A 27,537-nucleotide genomic window follows, 5' to 3' on the forward strand; every position below is an offset into this window, starting at 1 on the left:
TTGTATAGTAAACATCTTGAATTTATATGCTTTACATTTTATTATGATAAAAAAAAATAATATTTATTATATCATTAACATATAAGAAAATAAAACTTATTATATATATACAGTTACACCACGGTTAAAGTTACCTCTAATAACGAAGTTTTGTTATAATGAAATCCGCAATTGTCCGAAAACATTTATAATTTCTGAAAAGTAGTCATTAAGATTGAATATATTAAATAGAGTTATGGTTGTAATAGAAGAATAAAATTAATTAATAAAACTTTTCTTTGATTCTAAATAAGCTTTTCATTTTCTTTATAAAAACAATGTATCTTCATTGTAGATTTATTAGGTTGGCAACTAAGTGATTGCGTATTGTAATTAAGAAAGAAAATTCAAAATTTTTTCCAAGCTGTTTTAATTTGTTTTGAATGATTGTATGCGATACATTGAGCTTCTCTGCAATCTCACGTGCTATGACGATCTGAATCGATATGGGTCTCATCAACGATATGGCCGTTTCGTATTTTTCAGTGAAAAATCACGAGAACGAAATTTGGCAAACCAATTTTGACACTGCTTTTTTTTTCAAGGCTTCATTTCCATAACTTCTTGTGTGCTTGAGATGCGTTCTTGCCTTTTAAATTGGCATAAAAACAAAACTAGATGGAAGTCCAAACAATAAGAAAATAATATGTTAGGAGCTTTGAACACGTTGATAAAACAAATGAATGTGCTAAGACCGAATGTGACAAAATCCGCAATCACTTAGTTGCAAACCCAATAATATTGTTTACCTCTGAAAAGTAAATTTAATTAAACAAAGAAATATAATGGAACGCATCTATTCGTTAAAGGAGGCAAGACTGTACATCATAACCAAATGAAATCAAGTAACTCTATTATACAAAATGCTATTTACCGCTTTTAATTTATTTAATAAAAAAAATGTTGAGAGAAATCTTTTAGCAATTACAAATATAATAATTAATTAATATATGTTTAATACTTTCAATAAATAATTACTTTTAAGTAAATTAAATCTGTAAATGCTTTTTCTTTTACGACGATCGATAAAACCTAAAAACAGTTTCGTGCCGTAATCTGAATGCAGTATTACGCATCAGGTTATGTAGCCACAGACACAAGGTCAGTCTGGCCCCTAGTAAACTTGAACCCTAGGTTGGTTGACCGGATGCATGCGTGCATTTTATATTATTATGTTTTTTTCATATACGTCTGTTTGAAAGCATTTTTCGGGGAGGCTCCCCCTATACGATTTGATCCCATATTCTTTTTTTGGCGTATGCATCTTCGATGCCAACATTTTGTCGACGAGGGGAACCTTTTTTCTCTCTCACCCTTCTTTTTTTTTTTGTTGTTGTTTAGCACCCTCCGCTGGCAATGCGCCAAGCCGGACTCGTGCGCCTCTCAGATAATCTTCCACCTTATTGTTCTCTAATGTAATCAGTAAAAAAAGGGTTCCGAAACTAGTTTATGTTTAAATTTTTATTTCATCCGAATCGATACATTTCTCACAATAAACTTATGCTTCAACAAAACACTATTAATATAACATGATTTCTTGAGAACTATTATATCGATTATACCATGACCTATGCCTGCATTCCACATTACATAATTTTAGAAGACAGAGAGCAATCGTTCTCGCATATAATTAAAGCATTTAAATAATCAAGCAATTATCATGAATGTAATTATTCATTTGTTTTTCATTGTTTATAATTATTAAATGGGGGAAAAGCCTGAGGTCATAAGTGCTTTAGCTTCTGGCATAAATTAGTCATCGATTTAAATGTTGTTTATAATTTTATAATCTTGTAATTAAGCTTTATAAACTGATAATATCGTATTAATTATAATAGTCGCATCTAGTGGATATTAAATTTCTACTAAAATTCCAAAAACAAACTAAGCTATGTCCCTATGTGCACAACCGAAAATGCAAACAAAATACACTGGAAATAATGTAAAATACGATAATGCGTTTAATGCCGAAAAAAAAGTATAATTTCGTCTCGGTTTTTAATGATTTTGCTTTATTTTTATTTATGGCTTTTTATTCGGAGACATGCAAGTTTTATTTAATTTTACATAAAACAACCACAAATAACATGTCTGAACACAAGTTTGGAAATATAATGGAACCTCGCTTAACGAGTTTAATTTGTTCTAAAATTTCCGGATTTTTACTCGTATAGTGAAACATATTCAAAAATACATATAATATTTGTACACAAGTTTTAAAAATGATGAGCAGGAACTTCTTATCGTCAATCGTTATGCGAAACGTCGCTCGTTAAGCGAGGTTCTACTTTATGTGTGATCACAAACAACACTAAGATTCAACTATTTCAACCATTCACACACGGTAAAGTAAGTTTATATTACTTGTATCAATCTGGGGTCTGGAGGTCTCTTTATACTTTTAATATTTGTTTATATACAGAAGCGTACATAGTTTGCTTACATAATCATAATACATTTTTTGTTTACTTTTACAGCAAACAATATTTCGCTATAAACAAAAATGACAAAAACAATCGAATATGGTTAATATATTCAAAAATACACACAAATGTGTACACAAGTTTTGAAAATGATGTAGCAGGCGCACAATCCGAGACTTCTCTTCTCATCACTAGTTATGCGAAACATCGCTCGTTAAGCGAGTCATTTCTCTTACAATTCATTTTGCTGTATATTATAAATACAAAAACATTATTAATAATATAGACTGGATATATTAATCTAAATAGAGGAATAAAATTAGTAAATAGTGATTTAATTAATACAATATTTTAATATGTGTTTCAGCTTATAATCGTATATATAAAAAATCTATAAACACGTCATTATTATGCAAATACCGAATACAAATTATTAAATTAGTTTCATTCAACATATTAATTATAACCAAAATTTGTTAGATTCGAATAAAGTTACGCTGCATCACATCAAGATAAATCTATAAAGGAAGTGTTTAGCTTCAATCGCAACGAAAATTTTGACAGTAATTGTTGTTAAATCTGTATTTATATTCGTCTGCAACGTCTTTATTGATATTAAATGCGACCATTTACATTTTTTGTTCCTTTTATCGGAGCGCCGTTATCAGATCAGAGGGCAAATAAAACTGTTCGGTTCGGTTTCGTATCGGATTTTGTCCAGTTTCCAAATCGCCAACCTGTTTTTTCGTCGGCCACACGTCGTTCCCAGAATATAATTTTAAAGTTTCTGATCCTAGAACCCGTTTGCTTTACGAGTTTACCCTCAGAACGCGCCGAGAAACCGGAGACGCCTTTGATACAACTTTTTTTTTTCACAAATAAATGCACTGCGGAAATCCAAGAAATAGGAAAAATAAGAGACGTGTTCGTGGTCTGATATGGGTCTAGGAGCTATGTTTTATATTTCTTTCTCCAACTTCACTATGCTTTGGTAAAGCTAATATTTATTTGTAAGATGTAATCGTAAATATTTGGTTTTCATGACAGAAATAGAAATACGAAGAAAAAAGGAACACCTCGACTGGGGTCTTTACTTTTCTAACATCGACTGCGATTACAAAATTCGTAATAAATTCATCTAAGTCAGTAGAAGTATTTAATCCGCTTTACTTTCCATTTGAACCATTTTTAATGCTCATTTAAAATACATATTTCATTAATTTATTAATGTTGACAACAATTTCAAACGCGTTACAAGTGATAGATATTATCGCAACTTTGAAATGTTGAACGAATTAGAAAAATAAATTCCTTTACTAAATACCGAGCAGCCAGTTAAAAAAGAAACATACATTTTCAGCATAATTCGATAGATATTCAACACCATAGCTTAGATATTTTTTAAAAGATTTTTCAAATTCTTATAGAATAGAACTAATAGTCAATAACTCAATCATTACTTTTATAATTAGTAATTTGTCAAAATTTTTAATTTATGAATGAAATATTGCATTTTAATTAATTGGTAATCATTAAACCTGTTTTCATACTTACACCAACTAACCAATTTCTCATTCAATACAAAAAATGTACATTTTCAGTTAAATTCTGTAGTTTTTACTTTAATCTAATATTATTTTAATTGGATGTTAAAATAACCGTGAAATTAAGTTATTTTTTATATTTTAAACAGGAAGATAATATTAATAAAATTATGTAGAAATTTTATAAGATTCATGATGATGGATATTATTAGGAGTTTTCTACTCATTAACTTTATGATTGGTTAAATAATGTAAGTCAAATATAAATATAATCAACTATGGTCGCCTGTATCACGAAAATCTGAAACGAAAGGTCATTGGTTCGATTCCCAAAAATCTACAATTTGTGGTGGCTCTTAAACCCGAAAAGGGTAGAAATAAGGCAGAAATATATATCAATAAACAAATTTTAAAAAAAAATAATATAAGTAACAAATGTATTTCTTATTATTAAAATAAACGTAAAACATCATATTTGAAGTAATAACAATAAAAAAGTTTAAAATAAATATAAACAAACTTATCAGTAAACTTAATTTACTGATAATATAAAACGTTAATAACAAAGTAAATGGAGTTATTAATACAGGCAACCAAATATACAACAATTGAGAAATTTAAATTTTGAACAGATACAAAATTATTGTTACTTACTCGTTTTTTCATTTTCTGAATGTTAAATCACTGAACTTTACTTGCCAAATGTTAAATATGTATCTTTAACGTGTATCACTTACTATATAATTACAGTGTATTCGTTAAATGCAAAATTAATGGACTTTATATGTTTTCTGCTTGTTTGTAGGTTTTGTCCTGTCATCTGCAAATGTTTATATTCTTGTTGCTTAGATCTAGCAAAATGAAACAAAAATTTACAGATGACAGAACAAAACCTAGATTAGATTTTTTTATTGCCGAAAGTGTACTTAAAATATAATAATACAAAGTTTATAGGCGTTATTATTTTGTTTAATTTAGTGTACAATATAACAAAAACGAATTACATTAATTAGTATTATCCCCGAGTATAACAGACACTTTAAGCATCGCAATATTGAGCATAAATAGTTTAAAGACTACATGTAAAAGAATAGTCTGTGGCTCGGACAATCATAAAAAAAAAATTATAATATCATAAATATAAATACAGAACATGTAATAAAAAAAGTACGTACTCCATGTATCACTTGATTCCCGCATTAAATATCATTTGAATGTCTAAAATGAATGATATATTTGAACTTTGGTTTCGCTTAAGAATAAAATTAATTTAAAAAATGTATACAAACAAAAATAATAACAACTACTACATGTAACCATTACGATTACATATATAAAATATTAATAATAATAATAAAATTGTGTCGAGTGCAAAAATAATAACAATAAATCTTCAAATAAATGCGTGGTAAAATACTTTTTCTTTTTCAATACTGATGATGAAAACATATTGGACCATGTGTGTTTGGTTGTTTTAAAATTTAAAAAATGGGTTGGGTAGAAAAAATGGAAGAAAAAAAAAGGAAGACTATTAAGGGTAATAAATTAAAGTTACGTCCACAATGCGCTTGGCATCATTCCCTCAACGGTGCTCGGACCGGGTGTTAATGTTTCGCTGCACAGGAAATTCAGTGGGAGCAGAACCAAATGACCCTGAAAAATATTATTTGAAAAAAAAAATAATAAAATTAAAAAAATAATAATAAGAACGTCGGTCTACTGAAATAAAAGAGCAATTGGAATGCGCGGATTAACAAACCTCTATTGTGTTCAACATCTGTTCGGATCTGGAGAGCTCGGACATATAAAGCGGTTGCTTTTTAATATGCTCCTTGAGCTGGCTGAAAGTCTCTACCTCATCGGTGGGAATGCAATGGAATACTTTGTCGTAGAACATGGTGTTCAGCTCGGCCGTCGCATACCAAATGTTCAAATAGAATTCGTCGCATATCGGATCCGTAATATCAATATCAATTCGCTCGTGCTCCCTTCCTAAAAGGCCAAGGTGCTCTTTAAACAAGTACTTTCTCAAGGATCCGGCGTATTTGCCGCATGGGAACGAATTGCCGTTCATCCTGCCATCATCAAAGTCTTGATCCTGCATATAAAAAAAAATACGTTACGATTATATCGATGTTGCAGCGTTTCATCTTCTGTATTTACCTCAATCCGCACTGCTATTTCGGAATCGCGCTTCCCAATTAACGAACGATCGTTTATATTAGCCGATCCGCAAATTACCAATTTGTCATCCACTATCATCAATTTCGAGTGTACGTAGATCAGCTCAGTTATTGGTTCACCGTTCAACGAGGAATGGGTTCTTAGGCCGTAAAACGATATGTACCGAATCGGGTCTTCAATTCCGGCCTTCCTCAACCGAGTCAACAGCGCATCTCTACCTCTGAACCATCAAAAAGAGAACCAATTAGTAAAAAATTGCTTTTGAACCCGGACGGAACTAGTTTAGAACCTTGAAATCGATGCGTAATTCCAGTGCGTGATGGCATGCAACGATGTTCCAGTCGACTCCCCGACTTCTCCCTCGAAACCAGGAAGAAGAGGCATGACCACGAACACACGGAACGTTGCGTTCTCGCTGGATGGATAATAAAAAGAAATGAATCGGTTAGTTACGTAACGTCTGGGTAGATGCGAATGCGGGTTTTACTTGTGGGCCCGGACGATGCGTTTGTAGATGGATTCGCCGATCAGATTCTTCGTGTCTCTATTGCTCTGCGGCATCGAGATGAAAAACTGGTTTTCGATGTAGATGTAATGCTGGGATTTGCTGATCGCCTCGATGTACGCCTCGTGGATGCTCTGCTCCACGTGGTCGGCATCCATAAAACCGCAGGACCATTGACTAGCGCTTCTTAAAACCTAATATAGAATTTCATTTTTATACCAATACAACAAAATAAATATACCAATATAAAAAAGTGTTTTTAATCTAGAATTAATAAATATTATATACCGCATTTTTCATAAACATTCTAACAAAATCATTGTTTACTTGTGTATAAAAATTTAGGTCTTTTTCGAATGATAAAATTTACTTTAAGACGTAAAAAATGTTTGCGCCTTGTCGACCGAAAAATATGTTAATTTCTTATACAAATGTACAAAAGATTAAACGTAATTGCAATAATTTCAAAATATATATATACATGTGCACAAAATTTAAAAAAATAAACTAAAAACGCACTCAATATCTATGTCTATTTTTCTACATAAAAAGATGCGCCTTAATTACAAACGAATATAAAATATATTAGAGGAAACACAGACAATTTAATTAATTCCAATGATTTGAAATTACGTATACATGTACAAAAATAATGTTTTCTATTTATCCATTTAACCAAAATATGTGTATATGTTTCTTTTGCACAAACCACATACTTGATTATATAACGTAAACGTTTTTTGGGCAATAAAAACAAATAACACAGTTTTATATCTGGCCTATTTATTTTTGGAACTTGTTCTGTGATTCTTCATGAAGCAGGTTTAAAGATTTATTGTGTATTCTTTACGAGAATGTCTATTATTGGATCAAAGAAAAAACGTAAATTATAATTGAATTATTATCAATACATACATTATTTTCAAATATCAAGTGTATTTGTATTAATAGTATGATATAATATCACTACATTGGATTATTTCGAACTGTTCAATTCATAAAATTTAGTAACAACAAATGTATCAAATTGCAATTTAATTTAGAAATGCAAATAATTTTTTACAAGAAAACATATTTGTTGAATAATAAATGTTTGATTTTGTGAAATGATGATGACATATACAAAAATACGATACCAAATAACTACAAACTATCTCGATCTAGATTACCACATGTGTGCTTGGTGCATGTAACGCAATAGTGAAAACAGTTCTATACTAAGAAAAAAAACATATAATAACATTGACGATTTTAGTCTATTTTAGACTTACTTTCTGTCTCGATAATAAAGCTTCTGTGTTAAGATTAAAATCCAGTCTGGAAAATAACAATGTGTTTCATCTTTGTGTTTTCACAATCTTTCATAGATAAATAATAATATTTTTAGTAGAAAATTAAACACGATTTATAGTGGCATCTCACGTCTGTAACGCAGTTGATTAAGAATGGGATTTTACACTAATAAGTTAAGTGACATGAATTCGTGATAAAGCAAGCCATGATGTTACATGATTGAAACGTGGCGCAATTAATACCATTTATCTATTAAACAAGACAGTCCTCTTCGTAATTGAGCATGTCTGCTCGTTTATATAATTTAAAAGTGCAATAAAACGCGATATTAAGAAATTTGTAAGTTTGCAGCACGAAACGTGCGTTACACGTGAATTCTAATTTTGGTTGCTGTAATAATTTGCAGTTTTGCAACAAGAAATGTACGCTACACGTGAATTCTAATTCTGGTTGTTATTAGATAATGACTAAAATTACTTACTTGGCAAGTGACGTTGTGCGTTTCTGGCAGATTTAGGTTCATATTTCGGACATCGGCTAGGGATTCATAAGACTTCGGCAGTAAATACGGATGGGATTTATTCAATTTAGCTTTCTCCAATTTGGTGGCATTCCATCGGGCTATAAAGTGCCTGGAGACGTCCCTCGCGGTCGCTCCTTGAACGTAAACGGCAATATCGTGCCATGGCATCCTCGGAGTCGACACCCTTCCGAGACAAGAACATTACAACTCGTTATTAAAAAAAAGAGCTGAGTTAATACCTGTCAATGAAATCTATAAACGGGGACTCTAAATCGTTGAAATCCTTAACTATAAAATTACAATAATCCTTTCCAATCCAATACTTAGCGGAGCCATTCAACTCTTCATATATCGAAACCTCTCGCTTCTCTTTCACTTCAATCTTCATATGCATTTGCTTTTCATTTTCTCCGTACACCATACTCAGCAATTCCTTTCCTTTCAGCTTCACGTTTTTCTTAATATTAGTCAAAGCATTCTTGCGCTCCATTTCGGGTGTGTTCATTTTCAATCTCTCGTCAGGTCTACTAACCATAAGCAGATTATCACCGGGTTGTAATTGTGGCAAGCTTTCCGACGATTCTGAAGAAATTGAAGCTTTGTCGATGCTCGAATCTACGATCAGTTCTGGTAAAGGTGGTTTTGGAAGCGGATGGAATATGTCTCCTCCGGGTATGGTCGAAGTCCTCTTCTTGAACGAAGACACATCCAGAGTAGCTTGTGTTATGCTACCCAAATCAGTTAACCTATGCTGATAATCGTCCCATCTTCCGTAGCACAAATCTAAACCTCCCAAAAAGGCGTAAGTCTGATCGACAACAACAATTTTCTCGTGGTGAGCCCAGAAGAAAACACCGACTTTAGCATGATCCGGGTGTCTGAGGACCTTTATATTTTCGTGCAATCCGCTTAGTTTCTGCTTGCTGTAATAGCTGTTCAATCCGAGCGCCATTTCGAATTCTTTGTAAAGCAAAACGAATATTTTGACGCCTTCTTCCTGTAAGGAAATTATTAAATAAATTATTTGTTTTCGCTGTGAATTTCGTGTAAATTATTACAGCTTTTCTCCTTAAAACTCTGTCCAATCTCCAATGCTCCCCTTCAATAGCTGGACGCTTCAAATAAATTTCTGGACTGAGCCACCAATCGGCTATGAATATTTCTTCTTGTGCTCCTTCCAAAGCGTCTGCAACGCAAGCCATGTAGCCTGCACCATCAACAAACCAACACGAAGTAATATTACTTCTAACAGGCGCAAACGAATGATGCGGATTTCCTTTTGTGAAATCTTTGGCTGCAATGAAAACTCTCTTTTATAAATATTTGTGCTATGATATTTTGCAATGTTAAAAACCTGTAGTAGAAGATACATCTTTCAAGGCCTCAATAAACGCCTTCTTCTGACCGCGCGTATTGCATTTAATTACAATTTGCCTACTTAATGTTTGAATCTGAAATCCCTTATTCATTCCTGTGCTATATAAACCCGATGCTACTTCAAAACCTTGATCGAAAAGTATCACGCATTTCACTCTCCCATCAGACGGATCTATGTATCCGAAACATGTATCCTTTACAAAAAACCACCTCGACCTCCACGTAGCGCACAAAACATCTTTACACAGATGTTTGCATCTATAAGTAATTAAAATATGGTTTATACATTTTTCTCAAAATAAAATAATTATTAATAAATAACCTTATGCAACAAAATCCGTAAAAACAACCAAAGAAATTACAACCGCTTTGACCTGGCTGCGTGCTTCCAGTGCGTTTCATAATCAAGCCTTCCTTACCTTTAACTCCAAGATCTGTTATAAAAGAGAGATGCGAAATTTCAAGGAATTCAATCTGTAAAAAAAATCAATGTAACTTATAATCCCATCTAATTTGAATGTTCTTACAGTGGCTGGGTGATATCTATATATGCAAATGGTTAAAAGATTTGTCAAGTAATCCTCCAGTTGCTTCATACGATGATCTAAGTGTTCATTGAGAACTAAAACTTCTGGTTTCCTAGGGAATCTAAAATAATAACTAATAATCTTACAATACAATTTCATTTATTTATTTTAATTGCCTTGGCAACATGATTTTCTTTTTCTTTCCAGTTTTCTCATCTGCAGTTGCTGTGTTTCTAAAGCTTTCCCTTCTCTTGCGATGAGTTTTTGTTGGGAATGGAATATTCAATGAAGTTCTGAAGAGCATAAGCTGCTGATGAAGATCAAAAAAATGCTTGAACCTCTTCTTCACCTTCCATGTGAAGTTACCATGCTCGAAGCAAATTGTGTATCTAATAGGAATTTAAATGTTTTCAAAACAATCCTAAATGGACAATGTAATAATCTTACAGGTAAGGATTAATCAGATGTGTGGTGTAATTTCTTTCATATTCATTAATGGAAACTTTGATTGGTTCTCCTTTAATAAAAACATCTCTGGACATTGATTTAAATTTCATAGGTGGTTTGTGTATATTCTTAAAAGATATTCTGCCAGATGTTGGTGCTAAAAACAACTGATTATAAACGCTCCAGTGAAATAAATACCATGCTCACCTCCATCATCAATATCCTTGGAATTCGCAATAATATCAATCAGCAGAGACTCTGGTACACCCAAATCATCATCAAACTCTCCATCCGAAGTCACATTTGGACTAGGTGGTCCATCCGGGTTGTTTGCAGTTAATTCCAATGTGCTTATACCTTCCATCATAACTAACAGTTGCGCTACTTTATCACTAGACTTTTATCACATATTTTTATTGCACCAATTATAACCTGTTTCCGTTATATTGTTTAGAATGATGTAAGCTAATTGTTACTCATGTGGCTTGAATTCTTAACTTTTTCTTAACAAAACTTTAAGGTCACACATCAATTGTCCTAATTACAGTTCATTTTTAGTTGATTCACCAGCACAGCTGTCCACCGTCCAACTAAGTAGCGCGAGCGATTGTTTTCATTGTACTACAATTTCGTAAACTTCTCCGAGTAGTGGAATATTGCCAATAATCAAATTTTTGTAAACGTAATTTGGCAAAAATCGAGCGGTCGCGTACATCTGGTTGCCTGGAGCACGTGATACTTGTAAGGATGTTGCATAGGATTGGTGGAAAATTTAAAAGTTACCAGCTTGTACTATTTTTATCCTTATCTTATCACGTATTTCATTTATGCCCATCCTATTTAAATTGTTTTTAAATATTGATAGTTTTGATAATATTGAGATACATACACTGGTTATTATCTGGAGAACCGTTATTTTTAATACGTTTTATAACTACTATTGGATTGTAATTTGTGATTCATACAAATAATATGCAATGAAATCGCTTTTGTTATTCATGTATTTCTAGTTGTAACGATAAAAAAATTACTGATTAACAACAATTTGCTATATTCTTACTTTGAATAATATAAAATATTTTAACATTCTTCTATAAATTACATAAGTATATTGAAAAAATATATAATTAATAATGTTCCGTTACTGAAATAAAATGCATTATATAATTATGAAATTAAAAGAAATTTTGTAACTAATCGTGATGGTAAATTTACGTGTTATAACTTTAACTCTTTAACTACTCTATCGTCAATGACGAAACGAAACTTTCGCGAAGTACGGCTGTTGTCAATAAACGATTTGATGAATTATGCTGAGATAAGGTTGTCGCCTATTGACCATTCTATATAGTATAGAAAGATTTCTTATCTCGGAACTTAATTATGATTACAGTATGCATATAAACATAATAATCATAAAATTTATTTTATCATCTTTTATAACGTGTTTTATGAGTATACCTATTTATCGAGCTATTTATTTTACCTAGATGCATTGACTGCATTTATTTTATCCACATTTTATTTCCGAATGTAGGTGTAGTAGTAATATTTCTTCTAGTGCTATCTACCTGCAATTTTGTTATAAAAATAATTATTGTTTTACCATATTGAAAATTATTATCGGATATGTCGTAAGACAAATTTTACAAAATAACATGGAACTGCAGAGTTCGAGAAGACATAGTATTGAAATAATTGATTGTTTAGTTTCAGTACATTTAATGGAAAGGCATATTAACTGCTGAATGGTTCATCTACTGAAAGTAGACAAAAAAGACAAATAATGCCATATATACTCAAATACTGCTCGAGGTGAAAAAAAAAACGTAAATATGTTACAACTTGGTCTCCCGGGTGTACAATAAGGACTGTTACATAATTTGTCGCACAAGAATAAATTTTTAAAAACCAGAAATAAAAAAATATTCACAATTTCGGTTTAGTTCTTCATTTAAAAATATGTTTTTGATAATAATATTGTGTTATTTACATAGTTTTGAAATGTTATGTAGTTCACAATATACATAAATATATCAAATTTGTCATTATTATTTTTCTTGTTTGTACAGCCAGTTTTGTGAATTATATCAGTATTCTGATTATAAAATTATAAAAATATTCTAGTTTATAATGTGGATAAAGAGCATACATTTATGTTCATACATGTAAAAGTAAACAACATAAAGTGTCAGCAATTTCCTACCCGGGGAAATTGCTGACCTATTCAGATATTATGATATAGGTGACCAGTGGCGGATTAACCATTAAGGCAACGAGTCGGGACTTTGTTGCCCCCGAATCAAGACATTTTCCTATAAGATGTTTTTTTTTATTATTTTTGATAATTTAAATAGAGACCTCAATTTTTCTTAATTCCCCATTGCAGATGACCATTTAATGAAGATTTCTATTATAAAATGTAATTAATAATGTCTAGACAAAAGTTATATCCACTCTAAGACATAAGAATCGGTGGTAATCGCAAGCCCGACAACCGAAATCCCGTGTATCAAAATCCCGAGTGTATCGAAATCCTGACAGTGTCTTTTATTATATAAATTTCTACAATAACATTTTTATGGTAATCGGGATTTCAGTATAGACGGAATTTTGATTGTCGGGATTTTGACATAGTCGGGATTTCAAGCGTCGGGACTTTAATACAGTCGGGATTTCGAACGTCGCGATTTCAATAGGTCTTTCGGTTGTCGGGCTTGCGATATTGACCCCTTAAGAACTAGTGTATATTAGTAAGATATTACTGGTAATTATTGTAAATCTTAAACTAAACTAAAAATACAATGTGTTGCCATATATTCGCATACCATGCCATATATTCCTTATTCTTGTTTATGTCTAATTTCACGCATTTAGGGATTTAATGGAAGTAGTAATATCCTACAGGAAAATTATTCAATAATCAAATTTCATAGTTGACTTACTAAAGAATTTAACGTGACTTGTAGAAATGTAACAATCCATATTTTATTAACATGAATCAGAAAAAAAACATTTAAATTGTACTATATTTAAATTAATGCATTAATATAAACTAGTGTAAAATTACACTTTAAACTAAAATATTGCCGACTTACTAAATTATTTGAAAAAAGGTATAATCACTCTCATTAATTTCTTAACAAACAAAACATAAATACAGCACAAATTACAATTTCAAAAATTATACTAAATATGAGTAATACGTTCAGATTACAAATAGAGAAATCTAGTAAATGGTTTAAAATGTATAATCGTTAATTCGATACAAGGATTCGAATATTACCTGTATCCGGTTTCTAGTTTAATTTAGAATTACATTTTTGACAATGTGCAATGCTATATGGTTATCGGTTCTGGGTAACTTGATGTTATTGAATTTTTCTTATTCGCTCCAGTGGCTCGTTGTAGGTTTTCCACGGAACAATGATTATTTTATTAGTTTTACCAATCAACGTAAACTCGACACGTTACGTTGTTTCAACTATCGTTAATGCGTTTTTTGGGGGGAAAATGTCTTTGTTTGTCATTTCAAATATAACAAATATACTTTAAATATAATGATTTCGTAATCGATATCCCTTTAACTCTATGAAGAGTCAAAAATTCCTAAATTTCGAAACCCAACAAATTTCTAGACAAATGAATCAGACAACTTTATAAAAATTCATCCTTAGACATACCAACCAAATTAAAGGGTAATTTCTCGAACTTTTTGTAGAAAATTGTAATAATGGCATGTTCAAAAAGTGTACCACAGCTCCTCAAAGAATAAAGTAGAAACATTAATATAACAAATAATTCTAATTAACATTCTAATATGTTACAATAAAATAATCAAATTAAATATTACAATCGTTACACAATATTACATGCACTTGCTTGAATAGATTCCAATTAATTCAGATAAGGATCAACTACCGTATTGTTTGCGATAGTGAATCTAGTTAATTACCTGTTATTCATTTAAAAAAAAAAACATAAATGTAATCTAAACAGTAATTCCCCTTGAACATCGCAATCAATTTATGTTTATTTATTTGATTTCTAATTCGATTATTTTACGTTAACATAATATTTCAATCTGATTTATTCAAATATGAGATTTGTTTAGATAAAATATATATAAATTATATTTTTTAAAAGCATTACTATTTGCTTGTAGTCACGAGCAATTGCGTTTAATAGATATTATTGTATGAATTAATATTTATATCATTAGTATTTGATTTAAAAAAATTAATTTCTTAGACGAAGGCTAAGATTCTAATTTACATTCACTTCAGGTGAAGAAGAAATGGAAGACGAAGTATGATAATCAGATACTTTTTTTTGTTATTTAATGGAACAACTTTCATTTTTAATTATTTTGTTTGATGTTGAGATACTTTGGAATTTCATCGAAACAGAATCAAATCATGTTTTAAGTGTTTACTTAATTAGTAAATTAACTAAGAAAAAATAGTCTACGGATTTCTTAATGTGGTCCTCCAAGAATCGAAAGTCCATCTTCCACTGTAATTTATAACTCTTTGATTTTACTTTAATTTCAATCCAATTTGTCAAGTATTCCAAATTCAAATTTAATAATATTTTGAGGGAAGATATATAGATTCTACAAATCAGTATTACTGCCTAAATGATTCTATTAGTTGCAGTTTCATGATTATTATATATGAATTGGTTGTTATAATTTTGCCTGTTACAAAATTATATATATATATATATATATTTTTATGTTATGTAATTTTATTTTACAATCTGTTCATCAATGTGAACATTGAGCAAATTTAAGATCGCGCTTGACATTAAATGGATAATCTTTCCCGGTGGATAGTTACCATTATGATGATTTTTTTTAATTGGCTGTTAGATTGGCTGTCGTCTTGTAGGTTAACTACAGTAGTATATTGATGCTCTGCGATTCTACTATTTTCTTTGACTGTGAATCTGCAGAGATCCTTAACACTGTCATTGTTCATCGACTTGACTGAAGGTCCATATAGTGAACCTCATTCATTTCACTGTGATGAACGATTGCTGCAAGCACCGAGAGGGCTCACAAAGGGCTTGGCTTGACCAGGATTTGAACCTGTGACCACTAGCATGTGGGTACATATATTTATTGAAATGTTTCTGTATACATCAATTTGAAATTGTTGGATTTATATAAAAATAATAATAATGAAGAATCAGGTAATGTTATTTTCCAGAAATCATAATTTTGTAGAGGATATAGAATGTTTTGTTCAAATGAGGACGGTGTTTATTTTGTATGTGATGTTAAAAAATTGGATACTATAAGAGTTTACCAAAATCTCACACATGTAGTAATCTAAAGACGAAACCTGATTTTCCGACTTAATATGCATATTTAAAGTTAGAAAAATCAAGAAGTTAATAGTTTATTTGAAGTTGGTTGTCTATAATAGTTTAGAACAGTGGTTCTCAAGCCGGTCCGCGGATCAAATGGTACCCAAGGAACATTAAATTATTTCCATTTCATTTTAACTCACTAGAATCTAGTGAGTTAATTGTTAAATCATTTTATATTCAAATTTTGGTGTAACTGTATCAAAGTCGTTCCCGCTAATTAGTATTCATTGATTATTATAGTAGTTGCGTGAATTGTCATTAAGACTAATGAAGATTTGCAAATAAATAAATAATGAAAAATTATTTAGTTTAAGCAAGGAAATACATTTTTAAATTTATTACACACCGAGAACGAATTAATATGCATGCTTGAGAGGCGAGTTTCATCGTTGCGACTTTCTAAAAGTTCCCTTAGATTCCTTAAATTTATAACATAAAGCATACTTAAACAAACATGATCGTATTAAATACCAAGATGAGTTGGTAACATATAAAAAAGGCAAATCCATTTAATTTTATTGATTATATATATATTTAGACAGAACTTCATCAAAAGTTTTTATTTGTGTTTCTTAAATGTTAAACATCTTTATCGTCCTTTCTAATAGCAATAATTACCTAACAAGCTAGCCTTTATGCTCATCAAAATCTTCGGTATTTTCTATTGAATAGTCAAATAAAATACATTTGCTATAATTTATATATGCTTTTTTTTATATAAAATTTATATTCGTAAATAATAACTATATAATATAAAGATGTTTTATTTTTACAAATTTTAATTTAGATTTATTTTGCTTTAAATTATAGAAAATACTAAATCTGTTCATGTCATCTATATTTATATACAAACACCGAGATTTATTGAATTATTATATGTAGTAAGTTCAGAATGTTGAACTTTTAAAGTTTATATTGTGAAACAAATATAAGATATATAGATGCTTAAGTTATTTTCTTATATTATTTTTAGCTTGTTGTTTAATGTAAGTTAAATCAAGAATATTTTTAATATTTCAATGTAACATATTGTTTTAGATAAGATTTTCTAAAATTTTCTAAAGTTTCTCTTTCTCGTTCCAAGTTTCAATCTTATATTAATTTGCAAATTACAGTCATACCTTGGTTAACGATTATAACAAAATTCCATATTACAAAATCCACAATTTCTAGCCCATAGTGTAAAAATACACTTTTCAAAACGCAATTGAAAGTCCTTAGAATAAACTCACTAATAAATGCTTAGCGTGAAGTTTTATTAGAAAAGGAAAATAACAACCAATAAATCAGGAATAAAGTTATATAAATGGTTCAGTTAATATGTTAAGAAAATGTCGATGAGGAGAATGGTTTTTCTGTTGAAGATTTATAACAACTTATTAGCAACAAAGACATATAAAATGAAGACGAAATTAGATTTTCAGCAGAAAAAAATGTTTACAACCAAATATTTAGGTAATAAAAGGTTAACGTTTTAACGTTATTGTTAAATGAAAGAGAAAAAAAATAAACATTCAATATTTTATAACATGATTATTACCTTGTATGTAATTTTACTTTATTTTAAATAAAACTTTACTGTGTTCGAAAAAAAAGCTTTTTATTTTCTATACGAAGAAACTATGTACGTATGTTTACCTCTGAAAACAAAGTTTTGTGTTGTTCGGAAAGTTCCTACCAATTTTTACGAAAATTTATAATCAACATTTGTACACATTGTTATATATTTTTTAATTATGTATATACCATTTTGGCCTATACACCTTTCTTCATCGTTCAAGAAACTTAAATATTAAATTCTTCTGAATATATAAGGTTTTTAGTTAGAAAAATCAGATTGTTTCATTATGTCGACTAAAAATTTAACGTTCTTGCAGTTAATTAAATTTTGCAAAACCCCGGAAAATAAGTGGTAGAAACGCTAGTGGATGGTTATTTTTTATGTTTTTAATATATCTGATAATTCTCGTGCCAAGAAGTGCAGGTTAATCTCGATCGATTTCTTAGTTATTGCTTTAGATTTTTGGCTTTCCTGTAATAGAAAAGTATTAAAGTATAAAATGAACATAGTTTTCTTCCATCTTCAAGAGTCTACTAAACTGATCCAAACCAAACTTTTTCTAAAGACGAGTGAAATTTCACCTTTCAGAATTAAGTTTATAGAGTTTGATAAATATAAACTTATTTTATAGTGCTTCGTCTTCCATAAATTTCCTAATAACATAAAGTTTGAAGTAAACTTTTTTAATGATATAATGAAATGATTGCTTCTGAAATAACTCAAAATGGAATTGGTTTAATAAAATCTCGAAAAAAAATATGTAATAGATGAGTTTTCTTTTCGTCGTTTCTACATACACATTAAATAGCGTAGAAAGTATTTATAGTAAATAAAACAAGTTATAATTTTAGTACGGATTGTTAGAATGTGTTTACGCAATAAGACGGAAGAGAGTATAATTTTTAGCGTGCATAAGTCAACAGGCGGTATTGCTTTATGCACGGCATTACGTAAAACGCGTTTAATATAGCGGCGAAGTATTCTAATCCATTGATTTTCGTACATAGCGAACATGGATCGGGGCATAGCGCAAATAGTTCATGTCCGTTCGAATTCCGAACAAAGCAGAGAATCCCAAATTTGCATATGCAAACCAGTGAAAATCATCCTGACATTTAAAATTTAATAATAAAAAACGAAATTCAATAAATATAAAGTATACATATACATTAATGATTTCTCTTTTTCTTTTCAAAATCATCATCATTTACGCATAAAATTAAATTGAATAAACAATATGCGAGTGTGTGTATATAATTTCCCGATTACCGCGAAGGATTTATCAGATTTCGTAACGCAATAATCACGGTATTTCGAAGTGTATTACGGTAATTAGTTTCGTACTTTCAGGCGAAAGACCTTAGCTCCATATCGACGGTAATGCGGTTTCTTGAATATCAATGAAGAATTTTCTATCTGGGTTAAATGAAATATCCATCTAATATTAATTACTTAATTAATGTACACTTTTATTTTTCTGTTATTTACTTGCATGATTGAAGTATGTGAAGATGTAGGAGAAGATGAGGCGGATAAAAAGCCGGAGAAAGTTATTTATGTTGCACGACGTTCGAATATACGAAACGAAATAGCTTTGTCATAATTCAATTTTATGGAATTTAATTATTTTTTTTTTGTTCACTTTTTCTTTCTAAACTTTTATTTTACCGAATTTGATGATTCTCATTTGGATTTGTGCCGTTTTCCAATCGTTGGCGAAAATAAAAGAAATTTATTTATAGAATTTATAGCGAAATCAAAAGAAATTTCGTTTTTGAATTTACAATAATCTGAACTTTGGATTTTTTTAACTGCTTTAAACCAAATGCAAAATGTTCTTTATTAATTTATTTAAATTCTGTTTGTCAAACTAAATATGCACATAAACTTTTATCAGTGGAACGAGCATTTCGCTTAACGAATAAATTTAATTGTAAGAAAAAATTTTTTTTTTTGCACACAAACATTTCAAAACTTTGTTTTAAACTACATATATTTTGATAATAATGAAGTTTAATACAATTTCTTACTTCCATTTGGAAGAACTTTTATCCATTAGTGCTTATTGGAGCCCAAGGCAAAGTATAAAAAATATCTGATTGCTACCATTGGTAAAAGTAAATGAAGAGTAAACTATTATACAACAGTTCTTAAGATCGTGATTCAAAGGAGAGCTGTCTACCTTCTACAAATAGAAAAAAGTGGAATTGTATTGCAAAACAGTAACAGTTTTTTTTTTCAATAGAAAACAAAATTGGTCAGGGTGTGCACATCCGGTGAGATAATTAATGAAATGATTTAACAAAAAATATTTCCTGTTTTGACTGATTGCATGATTACTAATAAATAGTACTAAATTTTAATTAAATTAAACAAATATTGTTTTATTCATTAAAAATGCACTTGAAAAAAGCAATTTGGAAAGAACTTTAACAAACTGTATTTTTTAATAAAAAGTAAAATTGCGTACAAAATCTTAGTTTACTGAAATTTAAAATTATAATAAATAAGTTATACCAAATCATAAGAAAGTAAAAAAATATAAGTTTAGTAAATAATATGAAGTAAAGAAGCAACTAAAAGTATAAATTTACAACTGAAATTGCGTTGAAACTATCAAAATTATAAATAATCAACAAAAAAATGTTTATTTATACATTTATAACGGAAGTATATTTTATATTTTTTGATAAATTTTTCAATTTCTATAAGTTCAAGAACACGTTTTTAAAAGTGAGAAAGTTTTATTATTATACATTAACAAAAGTGGGCAGATGTTAAACACGTGGTTAAATTCACGAATTGACCAAATACAACTTTCAAAGGCTATGAAATATATTTGGAACTTATTTTATTGATAAGTATTGAAAAAGCTTAAGTTATTAAGTTGATATGGATATTTTATATTCGATATTAATTAATTAAAAAAAGAAGTTAGTTAATAAAAGTTTTATGAACGGAAAGATCTACGGTCATATCATATAAATATGTTTGTTTTTTTTAAGTTTATGTGACTGTTGCAGTAACTATAATAATAGTATAATAAAAGTTGCAATGATCATACTGAAATGTTAAATCTCCTGAAATACAGCTAATATTAGTAATAAAGTTTTACATTTATAAAATAAAAATAAATAGTTAAAATATTTTTCTATAGCAAATGTAATTATTATATTTAAACATTATTTATGCATATTGTTTGATTGATTTTCAATATACAAAATAATTGATTATTGTAGTTGAAATGCACAACGGTTACAATGCAATTAATCGAAATAATGTATAGTTAATAACATTTGATCAGGTTTACTTGACCGAATTTCACAGTAATTATTATATAATTCAGTTCGCCAGCACTAACCTACCTCACACGCAGGATAACAGAAATGATTAAACTCGTATTAATATCGTAGTTTACCGTTGCAACATGTAATTAGCCTTGCTGTTTCCAATAATTATTGTTTCTCACAGACCTGCTGCGTACTTTCTGCTTACCCTGTCGCAGTTTTTACATTATTCCACTGCTCACGGCCTATTTTTTCAAAATACGTAAATGCCGCTTGCATAATACATATGATTTATTTAAATATGTCATGAATTGCAACTTGCTGCTTGTGCAGGACGAGTCGCCGATACCGAATTGTCCTTGTAAAATCAGCAGTTTCTGCAAAGTTTTGTTTAAATATTAATATTTGCAACGTTAACAACATGCTAATGAAAATTGAATATTATCAATTTGAATATTTAGATTTGGATAACATTTGGTATTTAGAGCGTAAAAATTTCAATATTCATAAAAAATTCTTAAAATATTTATTATTTGAAAAATTATATAATTAATGTTATATTACGCAAATAAGTACTGACTTTTGTTTTGGTTCTGCTGAATATTTGTAGATTTATTGGATTGGTTAACATTTAGAATTAGGGCGTAGAACAAAAATATTCAATATTCTAGAAACAATCATAATTCATAAAATATTTCTTGTTTGGATAAGAATAAATATATTCCATAAGTTACCTAATACTTATTGTACCATGCATATCGGCACTATTAAGGAATAATGAGTTGCTGAGTTTCACCTGAATATTTGCAGATTTATTGCTCACTTCAAAGAGAAATATTCTGAGATAGATTTGGTTGAGTAGTTTTCCCAAGAACTAAGATCAGAGTTCGGTAATCTTACATCTCACAGTAAGGCAATAACAATATTGCATTTCTTCAGTTTCCGTATTTAGAGAACAATTATTATTATCGAAAATGTATCAAATATTAATTAAGAAATACCATAGAATAAATACTTGAGACAAAAAGTATTATTTTTAAGAAATGTGAACTGAAGAAAATTTAATGTTACCATAATAAAATGCGTTAAAAGGAATAAAAATATGTAAATCGGATATGCAGGTATATAACTATAATGTTAAATGATAAAATCTGTGTCGAAAACGCCTCAAGGACTATAAGACTTTGCTGCAATATTATTTTGTAGTAGTGATAGCATCTCTATATAGTTATTTACGATATATGTATAATTTAATTAAAATTTATGGTTCTCTATTTTTATCTCGCAATGCATAAAATACTTACAAACTGCATTTCTTTCAATTGCGTCTCGCGTAATTCTGTTGTTTGCATGCATATTCAATGTACTTTTGTTTACAGTTGTCTTGCATAATCTACTTATTATGCAAAGAAATAATTCTAGCAAATGTAAGAAAAATAATAATCTTTTGATTATTTTGCCCTTTTCTCTGGAATGGATAATCAATAATTGCTATTATTACAATAATTTCATTCAAAAGATTTATGCTCTAATTAATTTAATATAATTATAGATACGTCACTAAGAGTATACTAAACAATGCATACTTTTTAGATATGCATTTTAATAAATTGTAGCGTTAATTTATTTTTGTTTAACAATCATCTTATTCTTTTGTATACATCTAAATGGGTCTATATCGCAAGCCCAAATATATCGAAATCCTGACTACCATAATCCCGACAATCAAAATCCCGACAGTGTCTTTTATTATTATAATTTCTACAATAACATTTTTAAATTATTCTACTATATTTTAATAGGTATGACGGATACTGAAAAAAATATTTTTAAGACCTAAGATTATTAATTATTGTTATTTATTCTTAATAACAATAAATAATATTAATTATTATTGTATTTTATTTTCGTTGACTTATTCATTATAAAACTTAAGAATAAGAAATATTCTATAATAAAATTAGTTTAGGTTATTAACAATAAATACCAACAATTAATAATCTTATTGAGTTTTAGATTGTCGGGATTATGGTAATCGGGATTTTGACATAGTCGGGATTTCGATATAATGGGGATTTCGAACGTTGGGATTTCGATACACTCGGGATTTTGAAAGTCGGGATTTCAATACACTCGGGATTTCGAACGTCGGGATTTCGATAGACGGGATTTCGGTTGTCGGGCTTGCGATCTAAATAGATAAATGAGTATTAGCATAATCATGGCCAAAGTAAGGTTATATGCACCTGGAACAAATTTCTAAGTCCCATTATTACTTGCGTCATTGGCGTCGCCTCCTTCTCATCCCCTTTGCTGAGCATAATTAGAGATGTCATTATACTTTTCAATCAATTTTGTAACTGACGTAACTAACAGATGATAAGATTATATAAGTACCACTCAAAATGGGGACGTGTACATTTTTTAATGAGTCGCGAAATGACAGCTGTCACCTTTTGGTCATAACCCAAAATTAACATAACATTAAGGGTAGCAAAATGACAACTGTCACCTTGTGTCAAAGCGAGGAACTGGTGAAATAATCTTAGCAATTGGGTTACTGTATAACTAAAAAATATATGTTTGGTCGCGCGGTAAAAAATTGAGAAACGATAGTTTGTATAGTATATTACTAAATATATACTTAAAATGCTAAATATAATTTGAGTATACTTAACAAACTATTAATTTTACATCAAATTACTGCTTATATGCAACTGCGAATGACATTTAAAGTTTTAATATTTGACAACTGCTGCTAATGTCTTTAGCAAGTGTACCAACTTGCAATTTATTGGATCCATCTCTGTCTTTAATGAAAATTAAAAACTTCTCAAGAAATATTTGAATTGAAATTGGACTATTTGCATGTTGTATTATCAACAAATCTTATTTTCTCTTTAAAGCATGTAGAAACAGCTGTAGCGAAATGTTCACCAACTTAAATTTATATCATCATATTTAATTCAGCTGTCACAACGTTCGAGTACGTAAATTTCTTGCCATCTGAGATTTAATGTGACTGAGATGAGCTATAAAACATAATGATGTTTTTCTTCTAGACGCACTTTGAATAAAATCAAGTGGATTGTGCAACAGTTTCTTGCAGTTGCTTCCAAATAGTAACATTTTATTATTTCCCGACTTTCCTAATCGATGAAACACATTATGCCATCTCTCGCCTGAAGCATAACGATTGGAAATCATCTTATATAATTAATAACAACGTATTTATCAGTACTTTTGATCATTGATGTTTTAATAATAGCATTTCTTTATAGTAATTTATAATTATATAATTTTAATATAGTTATAAATCTCATTTATAAAAAAAAGGCTGTAATAATGCATCATTCAATGCTACGTTTATAATTTAAACTTCCGAATATTTACTCCAACTTGATTCAACTTTGAAAAATAGAATAGGTATGCATTTTTTTATTTGTGTTGTTTTGTGGACATTGCGTATAGTGGATTCATACAAGGGTAAAATTGTATTTGAAATTCACATTGAACTTTATTTATATCTTTGTAGATTTCGAGTTAGTAAACTATTCTAAATTTTAATTAATTTTGCTTGATATTTAATGCTAATTTTACGGTAATTAATTATATATACATCAATATTATTGGTTTGAAATTGTTTTTCAAAATTAAGTCTTTGGTTTGGTAAATCATTGTTAGATTAACTATATTGATTTATATATTCTTATATTTTTTATCAATATCATAGATTTGCTACTTAATATATTTTTATTTAAACCTTTCTATAATTTGATATCTATTTATGATTTTAACACTATTCAATTGAACTTGAACTGTTTCATGATTTAAAGTCAATTAACATTCAATCTGTATTATGAATTAATGTTTTTTGTTTGAAAGACATACAGTATTTTTATATTAAATTCTTATAAGTTTCATTAGATTTTTTCAATCAAATTTATAACTTGATAAATGTTTTAAGGTCATTAATTTAAAAGTGATGCGTGTCTTCAAATGAAGTCTACATACATCTACTATTCCAGATCCTATTTATTTTCGTAAATTTCTTGATTCAGGTTACTAACCTGCACTTTTAACGTAATATTCAACCGATTTGAAGCTAACAAAATCCCGTAAATTGTCTCCTCCGCATACATACAAAACTATTGTTATTATTCATAATCATAAGCGTCGTCCGGTTCGTTAGATTCGATTCGAAACACAATGGGCTTAGCCCATAATTGCATTTATTTTACCAGTTTTGCGGTGCGTGGGTACAAGTAATTTGCGTTGGAAATTAGTGAATTCCCAATTCGACATCCTCCAGGTCTCTCCGACACCGTCGATTTCTTTCCGCATGGCCTTTCGGTCTTTCGACTTTCATTATTAGCGGCCGGCCGTCAAGTGGCTCGAATGAAATTAAAGAATACAAATAAATAATGCACGTTTTCTTCCTGCTGCTGCAGCAACAGCAGCAGCAATAGCATTAACAGCAGAGTTAGGCGGTCTGTCCCCACTACGGTCTACAAACTACAGCAGGAGACCAAAGCTCTTTTTTTTCCTTCTTCATTGGATCCCCCTCACCAAGTGGTCTCGGGCCGAGGAGAAAGGACATTGCAACCGTACAGGTTTCCAAGTGAGAGGGAACTTGATACACTTTTTATTTTTATTTTCGTGCTGTTTCCTTCATATCGCTATTGAGAAATTTTTATTGGAAATTTATTATCGGTCCCTCAGTCCATCGTCAGCCGTCACGAGGCAAGCACTCTTTTGACCACCTCCTGCAGAAAACATAAACTTCCCCAATTTCTGTGCGTGAACAATATTATTTTTTATTCTTCAATTTGGGATTACTCTGCAAACATGCGGTTAGTTACATTTTTTTTTACGTATATTTTATAATTCTTCTCGGTGATCTACTAATTCCTTAATAACATCATCATCTCACATTTCTAGCAAATTTTTTAATAACCGAAAAGGAGATTTTTTTTCCTGTATTCTACACTGATCTGTTAATTTTTTTAATAACCGAAGACAAAAGCAAAGCACAAAAAGAAATTCCGCTACAATTACATGCTGCATTACATCTGGACAATATCATCATTCCGAGATACATAGAACGAGGAGCAATTTATTAATTCCTTCGTCGCTTTGTTTCTTGTAGATGATATTTCTTTTTGTTGCAATTTATGTAATTTTATTTTTCCTCCACATCATTTCAAATAATACGAACGGTAGAAAAATAAAACGCACGAACGAGTCGATTCTAATTGCGAGAACATTTTTTCTTCTTCTTTGCAGTACTTGAAGTGGTGGACCAAAGGATTGCGGACGCGTGGATTGATTCTTCCTATTACCTCTTTTTTACGTTGGGCCTTTGTACTGAATGGTAGTTTAAGTGAGGATAGTTCCGTACATTTTTTTTTATAATAAAAAGGAAGTACACAGTGTGTGAACAATGAGGACGGCCCTGATCGTCGCGACGCTCTTCGTCGTCGCGGCTTCCATCTCGGCGCAAAGGAGACCTACGGTGAGTTGCATTGACCAAATAAAGCAATAACCTTTTTATTAACCATTTAATTAACGTTAAATATTTTTCTGATGAATTTGCATCGAAAACGACGAGAAATTCGTATGACACACTTGTACTCAATTTAAATAAATTAAGAAAGTTATTATTATTACTTTTTTTATAAACACGCTATTTGCAAACAAACGCTTGTTTAAATTATGCTACATCCTATTCATACTAAATTGAATAAATGTTGTCTCATTGCATATAACTTAAAGGATCATTATTTTAATTCATTAATGAACACTTTCCATTGCAAACATACAACTAGAACAATTTCAATACGGCGTCATACATATTGTTACTAATATTAAAATATAAAGTTATTAGAATCTTTATTGCAAAAATGGTCCAAATAATTACAATTTTTTTTATTATATCATAGTAAATTTAATTTACAATCTTATTCCTGCGAACATTAATTAAATCTAATGGCGGTAGACATTTGTTTTTTTGGTAAACTTCCCAATGGAAGTTTTTACCATTATACTTTTCTGTAATTTGTTGGTTGGCTGCCGTCTTGTGGGTTAACTTAAGTATATTGATGCTCTGCGATTCCAGTATTCCCTTAGTATATCTCCTATCCTTAACACTGTAATTACCCATCAACTTGGCTGAAGGTTTATATGCTGAACCTCTTTCATTTGACTGTTCAATCATGATAAACGATGGCCCTATTGCTGCAAGCACCAAGAGAGCTCATAAAGGGCCTGGCTTAACCAGGATTCGAATCACAGAATCATGACTTAAGCTTTCGGCTTCAAACATTTATATTAAAGTTTTGAGACTTTGACGTAAGGTTACAACTGTCATTTCGCGACCCATTAAATATTTAACGAGACACAAGGTTTAGAAACACTGCTTTATAATACAAAATCCAGATTTTTCTTCTTA

At 29.9% G+C, this 27,537-nt stretch overlaps 2 protein-coding genes across 2 annotated transcripts in view; one reads left to right on the plus strand and one right to left on the minus strand.

Annotated features, from left to right (window-relative positions):
* Window positions 1–5,130: 5,130 nt before the first annotated feature.
* On the minus strand, window positions 5,131–11,660 carry LOC108565175 (phospholipase D2). Its single transcript, XM_017924490.1, has 14 exons — window positions 11,070–11,660; window positions 10,863–11,019; window positions 10,592–10,804; window positions 10,416–10,536; window positions 10,211–10,362; window positions 9,866–10,146; window positions 9,570–9,805; window positions 8,751–9,508; window positions 8,470–8,695; window positions 6,678–6,889; window positions 6,480–6,605; window positions 6,170–6,410; window positions 5,766–6,104; window positions 5,131–5,659 (listed from the first exon to the last, which is right to left on the minus strand). The coding sequence occupies exons 1-14, from the start codon at window positions 11,227–11,229 to the stop codon at window positions 5,558–5,560; spliced, it is 3,324 nt and encodes a 1,107-aa protein (XP_017779979.1). The 5' UTR covers window positions 11,230–11,660; the 3' UTR covers window positions 5,131–5,557.
* Window positions 11,661–25,761: 14,101 nt separating this feature from the next.
* The window catches only part of LOC108565176 (mucin-2-like), a 37,904-nt gene continuing 36,128 nt past the window's right edge, over window positions 25,762–27,537 (plus strand). Inside the window, exons 1-2 of the mRNA XM_017924491.1 lie at window positions 25,762–25,939; window positions 26,373–26,601. Of these exons, the coding sequence (XP_017779980.1) occupies window positions 26,530–26,601 (72 nt within the window). The 5' untranslated portion in view covers window positions 25,762–25,939; window positions 26,373–26,529. The remainder of the gene's footprint in view (window positions 25,940–26,372; window positions 26,602–27,537) is intronic.

This window comes from Nicrophorus vespilloides, unplaced genomic scaffold, assembly GCF_001412225.1.
Source record: "Nicrophorus vespilloides isolate i.1.1-1 unplaced genomic scaffold, Nicve_v1.0, whole genome shotgun sequence".
In the NCBI taxonomy this organism is placed as follows: domain Eukaryota; kingdom Metazoa; phylum Arthropoda; class Insecta; order Coleoptera; family Silphidae; genus Nicrophorus; species Nicrophorus vespilloides.